At 38.0% G+C, this 12,678-nt stretch overlaps 1 protein-coding gene across 10 annotated transcripts in view; it reads left to right on the top strand.

The window, feature by feature from the left end:
- The window catches only part of LOC100652253 (potassium voltage-gated channel subfamily H member 6), a 142,001-nt gene that overhangs the window by 64,437 nt on the left and 64,886 nt on the right, over window positions 1–12,678 (top strand). For 9 of the 10 annotated variants that reach the window (XM_048412091.1, XM_048412090.1, XM_048412089.1 and 6 more), the window contains exons 5-9: window positions 1,524–1,710; window positions 4,416–4,584; window positions 7,028–7,096; window positions 9,363–9,484; window positions 9,840–9,920. In XM_048412091.1, the coding sequence (XP_048268048.1) occupies window positions 1,524–1,710; window positions 4,416–4,584; window positions 7,028–7,096; window positions 9,363–9,484; window positions 9,840–9,920 (628 nt within the window). The remainder of the gene's footprint in view (window positions 1–1,523; window positions 1,711–4,415; window positions 4,585–7,027; window positions 7,097–9,362; window positions 9,485–9,839; window positions 9,921–12,678) is intronic. The other variant, XM_048412085.1, reaches the window with a different exon arrangement.

Below are 12,678 nucleotides of genomic sequence, written 5' to 3'. Positions count from 1 at the left end.
TGAAATATTAGTAATAATAATACTAGAATGGAATAATAAAATTAATAATATGACAATAGAATGATAGAAATAATAATATAACACATATCAATACATATACAGTAAGCGAATGCTTATACATTTTTCTGAAATTTAATGTTTTAAAAATTTACAACATGCATATAGTATGCAAAGATATATAAAGTATCCAAAATAGAGGGTCTAATGTAATATTTGGTAGATGAATCCAATTTCTACGTAGATCTATTATTTAGTCATCCTGGAATATTTCCTATATAATTCTGTGACCTTAGTTTGTCAAATTTAACGCATGAAAGGTAGGGAAAGACGCGAAACGATATTTTCTTGTTCACGTTATCCTTATCCACCTGGAACATCTCTTTTAGTATTATCAGAAAGAACCGAGATATTCCAGGTGATAAAGTTAAGTGGATCACCCCGTATAACAGAAAATAGACCGTGTTAATTTCTAATTAGGAGAAATTTGACCATCTAATCCTTTAAATACGCGCATATTTTCGTAAATTCCACGAATTCCATGTGTCTGCATTCCGTCGACGATTATTGTTAAGAAAGGCGCATTACGGACGATATTAGCAAGCAAAGCAACGATCGTGGCTTCCAAAAAGTAGATTTCCAAAAAGTAGGAGGCCAGTCGAATTTTTGGTCTGGACATAGAGAGATATTAACGTCGTTTAAAAAAAGAAAATTTGGGCGCCGAGAAATACGTGGAATGCATTTTGTTCCAGCTCTATAGACGATTCCAGAATCGCATTTCCTTTTAATGGAACTTCTCGGAAATATGTAGATGTAGAAAATGCATAGGATGACGTCGGTATTTATAACCATGGATAAGAAAGCTGCTCGATTATTTCGATCATATTCCTCTCTTTTTACTAGAGTAATCCAAGGGTATAAAACGAGAATCGTTTTGTAACTCGATAGTTTGGTATTCGAAGGCTAACAATTTCGAGGGACACTTCGGACTTCTTCTTCTTCACTTCTCCTTTCTTTGATGAAAATCGAACTTTGAGAACTACGTGCGAAGAATTCACTGAGTGATATCATTTGTATCTACTTTGGAAGATATAGCTTGGGCGATAAATAAATTATTCTATTTCAAGTATCAAAGGAAATTTTGTTCACTTTGTTCGTGGAAATAAAATTTCCTTTCTCCTACGGTAGTCCACGAAAGTGTTTCGACACTTCTACTCTTATCGTATGAAGTATTTTTAAATTTCTCTGGTATCGTTCTAGACACATTTTCAGATTGCTTTCCAGTATAATCATGATAGTGGTTTCTGATCAGAGTACCAATAAAGTTTCAAAGTGTTTTATATAATGTCTTCTACTGTAGATGTACAAATGCTCTCGCAAGCTACTGTATGTCTTTGATAATTGTTGCATCGGTTGAAGCGACAGGAAATATTCTTTTTGGAAAAAATATTTTTAGTATCTCTTAATGGTCGATCGAGTTCAACGTGCGCTATTCATCTAATGGAACTATCCTCTATATTTCGCAGCCCACTAACATGTGGTTCACCTACAATGATGGAATCTTGGGGTCCCGGGAGGACTGGCACACCCCCGCCTGCTCTTCCACCCCCGCCAACTGGGAGCAACAATGGTGGTGCAACGTCTGCAGCAACCGCAAACGTTGCACAGCCCAGCACAACCGCGCCGATTGCCAGTCCCGAGGGGGTCAGCGATGTAAGTAAAAAAAAATCCTTAGGAATACCCGCAAAAACCAAAAAAGAAACGCAGAGTTTCTTATTTGTAATTATCAAAGTCATTGCTTTTTTTCTATTTACGAGAATAACCGAGTTTTGGGCATGTACGTACATTAATATATGTGAGAATAAGATATTGCTGGAATGAGAGAATAACAACATCTAGGAAACGAAGTCAAAAGCACGACAGATTCCAAGGCACGTGTAAAAACGAATCGCTTGCCGCCTCATGCAACACGAAATGCAAGGTATAGCACCATGCAAAGGTCGGCCTAATAAGCGCATACCTTGGCAGGAAGGTCGCGAACGGTCCGGCTCTTTTAGATGAAGCTTTGTAGGTTTGAAGAACAGCCAGTAGTAGTAGTAGCAGATCCATATCTCTTTTAGCTGCGATAATTCACGTTTAAAGAGTAAAATCACTCTCCAGAATTCGTCCCCTTAAAACTAGCTCACAAACGGTTACATATGGAAAATAATTTTGTTAACGAAAATTAAATGCTTTTTAACACGTTAGAAGAAAATGGAGCGAACAAATAATTTTTAAAAATGTATAAAAAAATCATGTCGGCCTAACATTCGCTTAAACCTGCATCTAACTCTCCGTCTAAACCTTCGCCCAAATTTCCATCTGAACCTTCACCTAAATCCTTATCCTGAGCCTGATTGAAGGGGTCCAGCTGAAGATGTCTGAGTGAAGGAGCCTCAACAATATTAACAAAAGTTTTTTCTATCTGTAACTGTTCCCGAGTTAGCTTTTAAGGGTCGGAACTTTGGACGGTTACTTCATCCCTTGAATTGGAGTTGCCGCAAATAAAAAATGATACGTATCTACTATTTTTGGCTGTTCTTCAAGTCTATAAAGTTTCATCGAAATTGCTGCCAGGCCATTCACGCCACCCCTTCCCCCACTCTTGTAAGTCATACAATTGGTGCGCGTGTAGTGTCATTCGAAGCATCAGGGACGAAACCACCCATCGCGCCTACTCCTTCCATCCATTTCAATTTCACAAGCATCCCCCGGATGGTCGGAGGTAATGGACGTTGGTCGCGCCATCGAACCGAGTTAACTGAATCACCGGAACATATCGGGAATATTGTCCATTCCCACGAGCATCCTCGAATTTTAGAGACTCGTCAACGACACTTCTTCCGCATTATTTTTACATCCCATCATCCTTAAATCGTCCCCTTAATTTAAGTATTCCAATTTTTCTTAACGCTTGGTTCCAAATGTTCATGAATTTCATAATTTAAGAGTAAACTACAGTTTTCGATGACACACAGTAGAAGAAAATCATGTAACGTGCATGGTTAAATCTAAACGCTTGATGGTAAAACCTGCGATATTTTGTTTCATTTATGAATTGTAATTCAGTCTCTGAGCTTTCCAACTTTCGGTACATTACTTTTGTACTTCATTATCCTTGTATCGCTTTCTCCTTCAATTTTTGTTAACGCTAACTTACACTGATAGCGGTTACTTGTATTTTGTAATTGAAGACTAAGTTGCTACGTAGTATCGTAACTCTTGAACGATCCTTTTTCCCGATCGTTATTAAGTCGATCGAGTTTTATGCAAAAAAGCAAATTCCCAAGTAAAATAACGCTTAAAGTAATAGTTTCTTTTATGGTGAAGTGGATGAACTCCATAATAATGAATTTTCTAGGAAAATGATATAATATGCATATCCATTTCTGATAAAACACAAGATATATTGTCTCGTAAGTGGATAAAAATCCAATCCCTGATTTCATCAACAACATTCCCTATGTATTACTTTTACATTTCGTTATTTTTACACCATCTTCTTCTCCATTCTTCGTTAACTTTATTTTAAGTCGATCGACATTTATACATTTCGTAATTTCAAACTAGATTCCTATGTCAAACAGTTTTCTCGGCGACAAACTACAAAAACTTCATGACGAAGGAATTTCTAGAAAAATATTATGATATTCATGTTTATATCCATCACAGGCAGAGCTCGCTGCATTTTGTTTCGTATACAGATTGAAAGGATCCGCATCATTTATAACAATGTTCCGGCATCGCTTCCCTCAATATCTTCCGCCATCGTGAACGAGCCTTAGCCTTAAACCATGCCCTCAACCCCGAAGTGCCCTCAGCCCCAGCCCCTCGCCGAACCCCGGGTAAATTCAGCCTGATCGCGTGCACCCGCTTCAAAACACGTCCGGTATCGATCGTGTCGCAGGAGTGTACGCGATGCTAACGATATTCCAGCCGGCTGTCACGTGAAACGGAAGTCCGAGTCAAGGGTACATAGCTTGGACTCGGTAGTAGCTGCACAAGATTCAGACTTGCAATACAACGTTATTCGTATTTTCAGCTCTTGCAAGAGTACACAACATCATATGCAATAGTACAGCAAGATAGGGTTACTTGAGTCAGTTAATTAATTATCAGTTAAGTCGTTCGAGCCAAGTTCCGACATCTTAAAACTCAATTTTGGTTTCTGGCACAGATAAAGTCAAACTTGTCCAGTATGAAATATCATAGTATTTAACGTAATAACGGAATTATGTCCTTAAATGTGTTTAAATTATTAATTAATTATCTCCACTATGAAGGCACTTAAGGAATATAATTTGTCTCATTAACTCAAAAGTTATAGACTTAGAACATTAAATATACAATTTTGTACGGACTGTTATTGGTATTTTCAGGTGTCCCAAAAATCCGGAATTTGGGAGGGGGCGAACTTTTCGTCGGCTGGAGGCGCCGAAGGACCTTCTCGAAGCGTGTCGCACGCAGCCAGTTTGGACGCGATCTCGAGGAGGGCGGTGAAACCGGAAACGACGAGGGCGCCGTGTCGCAGCCTCACCTGCAGCGTTTGTAAGTAACCACACGTCCGATTTCCTCCGGTTGCTCGTTCGCTCCTTCTGTTTTTCGTATTTTTTTTTTCTCGGTATTTCGTGGATTGCCTCTTGACGTATTAGCTCGAGCTTTTTCTGTGGAACGGCGGCTTCCTTTTCTCGACAGCCGATCAGAATATTTCTTTAGGTGTTGCATTCGCTCCATAGTGTTACCCTATCGTTCTGCGAACGGAAGAGAAGCGATACCGACTTTGCTTTCCAACCACGATCTCGATGCTCGTTGTAATATGGAACGAGTAGATCGTGCGACGAAAGTCTCGACGAATCGTCGAGAGCGTACAGTTATTCATGAAAATATTCGAACACTCACAGAATTCTTTTATGAATATATTATACGTGTTTTATATGAAACATTCTTGTATACGTATATGTCATCTTTCTTAATATACATGACGATGATGGACAGGGCTAAGTTCCCGTGGATGCACGCAAGTGTAAATGCAGAATATTTATGTTCTGCATTGTAAGATTTATTAGAACTATCATAATCGTATTGGTGAATTTTGAAATCAGTATAGAAGTTACAAGTTATTTCCTGCAAGTATATATTTCGCAGAGATCATGAAAGTATTTAAACGATCAATTATCGATTATATTAATAGGTATACTACGGATATTTATGTCAATTCATATTTCTATGAATAATATTAAAGAAATAGAATCGCAGCTAATATTTATTTTACCCACTAGATATTATTAAAAATATCGTACCTCGAATATCGAACATATTTTCACGGATTATGTATTCGTTCTGTGTATTTAAAAATTTTGTTATTTCTCATAAATACAAAAATCCCGCAAAAATATTTATTGAGAGGCCTCAATATTCAATGGGATATGCAATATTCATGCTTAACAGTTATTATATATTTAAAATGACCACGTACGCTGTATACTTACTTTTTTATTAAATTGCGCGATAATGCAATAATAATCATCTTTTCAATAAGTATCTTGTAATTTCTATGTACTTTTTCAGATTGGTTTCAAATATTACCAATACGACTATGATAGTCTAATCTCATTACGGTGCTAATAAAATTTCAAAGTGTCTCATGCAACACATATAACACGAACATGAAAATTTTCTGTGATAAAAGTGTTCCGATACCTTCGTGAGCTACTGTCCATTATTTCGGCTCGTCTTTTCGCTTTGGCAACAGATCAAAGTTTCCACCGAGCCTGTCTATGGTTTAAACGCCTCGAATGCGGATGTACGCGTAGCTATTGCGGCGAAATTGCAATTAACGATGTAGAACATAATACTGCCGCATGCGATGTTTCGTGTCGCGAATGTTGACAGATAGTGGCCGCGCGTGTCTCTCCGTTTGCGAGCCGAAGCTTTCACGTGACGGAATTATCGCTCCCGTTCGTCACGATGCTTCCTTACAAGAATTTATAGTCCCTACATTATCCGTGCTTCATAATTGATTATGTCTGGACAAAATAATATTAAATGTGAAATTTCAAACCTTATGACATAAGTAGGCCATAAGTATTCATCCAATTAACACCACATTAACTTACAGGTAAATTGATTAACACACAGCATACACATGTAATGACTACAAAAAGTATTTGCATATGGTTTTATTTGCCAATGATGCTTTTTTTTATTCCTTTCTATGTTCCATTTTCATAACGTGAAATTTGTATTGTAAAAATTCCATTTTCATATGAAAGCGCTACTAAAGGATACAAAATTTAATACTTTCGATGCACGAATATAATTTTTCAAGTCATTATATGTTCATAAAATTAAAATCAAAAGCACAGAAGTTACTCTTTATCGATATAGAAGAGGGTAACATTTCTATGAATTCGTAATTGTTATACAAGAACAACAAATTGATCGAGACATCATAATATGTCGAAAAACTCGAGCGTGGTAAATGGACAAATACTTATGCGACCGTAAGTCAATATTACAACGAGATATCCTAAAATTTAGCGGTAGAAGTTTTATAATCAATCGAAGTAGACAATGTTAAACAATATTATCAATACGTTCTCTATTATATACATAGTTCGCTTTAAATCACCCTTAAATTGTAATAAAAAATGAAAGAAAGGTTGGATTAACGCCACTTCGCTATCTGTCAACGATCGAGAAAAGCTCGGAAGTCGAAAGATCCGCGGCGGCCGAGTAGTGCCTCGGTAAAACGACGCGAGTTGGCGCCTGTTGACCGAGTGCAACCCCCTGTTACTACCCCCGGAGTGAAGATCGGAGGAAGAGCCGCGTGTTTGTCGTCGATCATTTCCCGTTTTTTCTCCAAATTTCCTCGCGCGTGGCCCTCCGTTTCCGGATCAGGCCATCGAAACTATAAGTAAAACCCTCGATTACGAAACAAAATAGGAAAACTGTAAAATCCAAAAGTCAAACCACAGTGAACGTATTTTAGTAGCGGGCCGAGGGAGCGAACACGTCACCCTCGAACGACGGCCAGCGACAGTCGATAATCTCACGGAAGGTAAAACAGGATGGTGCAGCCTGTCTGCTACCCCTTTGGTTTTTTCTTTTTAACCGACCGAGCGCCGGACGAGTTTGCACCCCTTTTACAACTTACCAAGCGCTTGCGGCTTTTTCTTTTTTTGGTCATGAGCTTTTTCCAGAGATAACGTAACCGTTGTCCGATTGAGCTTTCATAGGCCTATTTTTTATACTGCCTCCACCATCTATATACCATTCAATTACTCGTTTACATTCTCTCTGTTATATATATATATATATGTCTCGTATACCCGTGAAGCTCTCTCTTTCTCTAACAAACGCGTCATCTTCCTATCCTATCCTTCGTCCTGCTTCTTTCATCCTCTCCTGTCTCTCTGTGTCTTTCTTTTTCTTTCGTATCTTTCTGCCGTTACTACTTACAAGACGAGCACCGTAGCATCGCTCGGTCAGCCATTTTGTACTCCCGCGTCCCGGAATGTAGTCCACCCTCGTCTGGAACAAGCTTCTGTCTAACGTGAAAGTAATCATTCTCGCGGAGGATCACGCGCGTGGTTCCATGGAGACGCGTAAGTCTTTCGTTACGAGCTCCACCGAAACCGTACGAGTACGAAAAGTGGCGAGGCGTCGTCGTCGGCGGTCGAGGGTGAACCTGGAAATACTTTTGGTCCAGATAAATCCCTGTGTTGAGAACGGGACTGTTGGGAGAATCTATCGAGTACGCAAGGCTGACCGAAGCATGGGAGACGAAATTTGTTAGTTTAACGCTTACTTGTTCGCGATGGAGCAAGACAATTGGCTGAATTATTTTCTCTACACACGGCTTCATATCCCTTCTCGTCTCTTCTCATTCGCTACAAAATATTCGTTTAATCTCTTTCGGGGGAGAGTTTCTCTAGATATTTATGGAAACGGTCTAGGAGAGCATATCCGAAAATAAACAACAAATCACCACGATATTCATTGTAAAAATCATCAACAGAATACGATACCCATACTTCCCTTGTCTTCTGTGTATATCTAAATTACATATATATATACAAATGTTATAAATAAATATACATAATATTTGAGCGTAGCAATTATCGCATTGCCATCTTTAAAAGTAATTACACGGTCTTTTACAAACATTTAAACGATCTTTTTTTCACAGGTATGCAGCTTCTAGTGCGAATTGACTAACCCGTTAACAAACACACTGTCTTAACGCTTTTAGATCGAGATATAGGCTCGGTTCTATCGTTAGTTGGTTTTTCCATCTTTTCTTTTTTCTTTTCCTACCTACACGATACATACGGTGGCTCATCGAAGCAGTCGAATAATTATCACGGAAGACTTTAATGCATGTATCGAGTGTTATATAAAACAGTTTGAAATTTCATTAGCATTGCAACAAGACACGACTATCGTTAATCGTATTGATAGGATTTGGAATCAAAGATGGTCCTTTTGAATATTGAGCTATATTAATAATTATGAATAATTGACTGTGTAAATAGATCCGTGATCCCTACGAACTTATATACTTGCACTGTATATCTAACAGTTTTCATGTACATCCTCAGATTTGTTTCAAAGTTTACCGTCATAATCATGATAATCGTGTCTCATTACAGTACTAATGAAACTTGGAAATATTTCGTATAAAACAAATACTATCATGAGCCACTGTGAACTCTACATTGGCCATCATTTTCTTCTTTTAGTCCATATCTTGTATTGAACCATTTGTTGGAACCGTTATTTTTGTAAAATAGTCGTCGATTTTCGAAATTATCTCTGTGTGCATCCGTATCATCACGTATTTTTACATTTTACAATTAGATTTAGTGCGTGTGGTTGTAATTGGTGTTTGTAACAGACTTGCTCAGACGAAACATCGTGCATCGATCAGCGAGTTCAATTCACGCCATATTTCTTTCCTTCAGATCTCGCTCTCCTTCTCTCTCTCTCTCTCTCTCCCTCTGTGTATAGTTCGTTTCATTGACGTTCGAATCGATCGATTTCTCTATTATTTTTTCTTTTACTTTATTTTCTGCGCCTCGAAAGCTTTTATAAAACAGAAGAAAGTGTATTGTGCACCGAAGTTTGGCAAATTAATCGCGCGAATATACGTTAGTACGCCAGATTTGTCACGTTATCAATAAGTTTACGAGACACGTTGGATAGTTTTGATTTAATCGAGCCTGTATTTCACACGTATAGTTTTGTAACGATACAATAGGATAATGAATACGAAGTAGACCGAAACCAGTTGCAACGTCTGACGCGTGAATTTGTGTTTCTAGCAACTAAACATTCGAAAATCTTTCCTGGTGTTGCGTCCGAAAGTGACTTGCAAAAATGGCGGACCAAAGACCGGAAGTCGCCATCCCTCAGCCAAATAGGACCCGATTCCATCAAACACAAAGTGAGTAAATCATTTGATCACTCTCTTAATTTTTCAATTAACTTTTAAAGACCATGTTCAACTTTAAAGCAAAAAGAAGACAATTGTAATAATTCCAAAAGACGATTTCAGATCGATTGACAATATACTGAATTTTAAAACCTCTCCTCTGTGAAACGTAGGAAATATTTCTCTCTCTTTGCAGTCTTCAAATGATAGAAAATAATAATAAAAATTGCAAAATTCAAATAGAGTGAAATTTCACTCACGTTGGTCTTCAAGAGTTAAAAACCAATAACACTTTTGAAGTAAATACAAATATAGTTTTTTTGGAAAATACAATTTTCAATCTCAACCCCCATGTTTCGTGTTCCAGTTTTCCTTGCAGGACAATGGATCTGCGAAATACTTCCAAGGAGCCATGCACACGTCGAACATGGGGGAAAAGGTAGCCCAGGTAAGCCACGTTTCGCCGCAAATTCCTGTGGGTTTTCTATGTCTCTTGATCATCAGCTGGTCGCACGAGTCGAAAACCGATAAAACCATATACGATATGACGGCTTATAGGAAAGTTGGATAAAAGTCAGCTTGAAGGTACTGCGAATTTATATGCGAACCGTAATCCTCGCCTTGGAACTTTGGCGAGAAGGGAACATTCTCGCGTGATACTTTCGACTTCAAATAGAGTCACGTCATCAAAGTTTCTCTCAGGATACGTTTTGATCTCAGGGACAAGCGGAATTTTCTTGGTCGTTTCTTTCTTCCATGTCCTTTGTCCAGGACTTTTTCATTCGGAACAGACACTAGCAGATAGGTACGTCCATTGTTTGCCGGCGAAACTTTTAATTCGTCAAAGGGAGGCTCGTTTTGTTTTACTCAGAATGAAAAATTTCCTTGCAAAGAACGAAGCTAGTAAATTTCTTTCTGACGCACCGTTTCAAACGGAGTAAAGATCCCAGTTTTCTCGGAGCACGTTATGGACTTCGACTATAGACGACGAAAGTGAATTTAGCTTTTAATAAGATCGAAGTAAAGTTTCCGAGTACTTGATACACACCTCAGGCGTGAATTTTATATACAAAACCATCCTAGAGGTTTCATTTGTGTTAAAAATTACTTAATAAGTTGTAAAGAGACTTGATTAACAGAGAAAACATTCGAAAGACCATTCTAGTGTTATTCGATAGATATTTGTTTGTGAGTCACTGTCCTATTCTACTGTGGCCTCGTTTGATCGACATGCACCGTCTATTTCCCAGGCGACCGCATATTTGCCCGACATATTTCATCTTATTTCACTGAAAATAGGAGATCTCCAAGCTACTGTCTTATTTTTACCGTCCGACCGTCGGTGAACCTGTCTTTTTTTTTAAATACCCACGTCAGTGGTATTAAAACATGTTTTAAGACAAGCCATGCTCTCTGCCTGACATAAATCGGTTTATTCTACTGATTCCATAGGAAACTGAAGCATTGATCCGTTTGCTCTTTAAATGAACAGAAGATGGAGAAGCTCTTCAACTTTGGGGACATTTTATCCCAGGACGATGATGTATAATGGAGGAAGAATAATATGTAGATTATATTTGCCAAGAAATTTCGTTCACAAAGGAAAAAGACGAATTTCGATCTAGGTCATTTGGAATTCTTGACGCGTTCTGCATTACTTCGTTAGTCATGTGGAAGAACTTGTAGCGTCGTTTATTTATTCACTCTTTTGCTCTCATGAATGTCTATGATGTGGAATAAATTTTGTTGATGGAAAGAATTTATTTTTTGAAATATAAATGTTAATATTTTTTGGTGTATATGAGTTATGTGTTATTTGAGAAAATTTATAGCAGGAGCATTTCTTGAGAAAAATGCTGACCTAGTATTACTATTTATAGTTTCTAGGTCTCGAAAGAAGCACGTAGTTGTTTCGAACGAAATTCTTAGCGTTGTTGCCAATCATGTGACAGAGTAATGCAGCGTTTACCATGACACCCCGTGGTAACACAGCCCTGGCTGGCGCCAATCGGTCTACGCCGCAGTCTTGGGGGCGGGAATCCCCCGCGCTGGATTTCCACAAAATAATGCCGATTTTATGCCACCGTAATTCTTTTTTCCTTCGATGGTTCGCGGAAAAAAATTTTTGCAATAAACAAAATTTCTCGTAATTTCCTTTGTAATCTACCATGTGATAACAAATCTAATTTTAAAAAAGCTCTAGGTATACAATTGTTTCTGAGAAAATTCACACCACAAACAGGCTAGAAACACGAAAGTATTAAATAAAAACGAATATAAGTGTAAAGTAATAGAAATTTTGTAATTATATCTTATTATTTGAATACCAAAGAATAGGTATATTTTATAAAAGGGAGAGAAATATTTTGGCATCCAACGCCTACTAATTAAAATTCTGAACTATCTGTAAACACTGTTAGCGAAACCAGGTGATAAATACAGGCCTAGAAATCGATACCATATTACACGACAGGTTGCCGAATAATTTATAACTCTCTCGGATGACGAGAACAGTCCACGAGTTGACTCACACTCTGGGAACAAAGATCGGAGTTCTCATCGGCGATCAAGTGTCGACTTATACTTTGCACACTCTCGTCATTGCTTTCCTCGTCGATCGAGGATGGATGGATAGAGAAGCCACTTGATCGGTCTCGCTTAAGGGACGCCGGCCTTTAAACAATTTCCCTGTTTGAAATAGCGACGATACCTTCGTCAACATGCTTATCGACCTGTAGAGGGTCAAATGTTCTGAGCTCTTCAACTCGTGGCAAATGCAGTTAGCTCGACACGCGTGTCAAATTTGTTAAATTATGAAATATTCTCTGAAAATTTCTAGATAAAGCTTTACGAAATAATTTTCTTCCATAGACATCCTAAGTTCGAAAAATTTGGGAGGGACGATGTATGTAAAATTTTAGATAATTTTGTGCTGAATACTTTTCTATGGTGTAATGGATAGACACGTGTAGGTGACGTGGTTAACATCAAGTTGAAATAAACATTAACGATATATTCTTTCTTCGATGCTTTCTTCATTTTTGAGGAATTTGAAAGAGTACTTTGTACTTTGATATATGCCAAAATTCAGATAATTTCGTGTTGAAGAATACTTTTTTTTATCGCATAATAGTCAGACACGTGTTAATATAAAGTTTCGCTAGTTTCCTTTTAACCGAGTTTCTGAAAGTGCATACACAGCTACC

This window comes from Bombus terrestris, chromosome 14 (assembly GCF_910591885.1).
Source record: "Bombus terrestris chromosome 14, iyBomTerr1.2, whole genome shotgun sequence".
NCBI classification, from domain to species: Eukaryota; Metazoa; Arthropoda; class Insecta; order Hymenoptera; family Apidae; genus Bombus; species Bombus terrestris.
The sequence above is the reverse complement of the archived record's forward strand: the minus strand, read 5'-3'. Positions and strand labels throughout refer to the sequence as shown.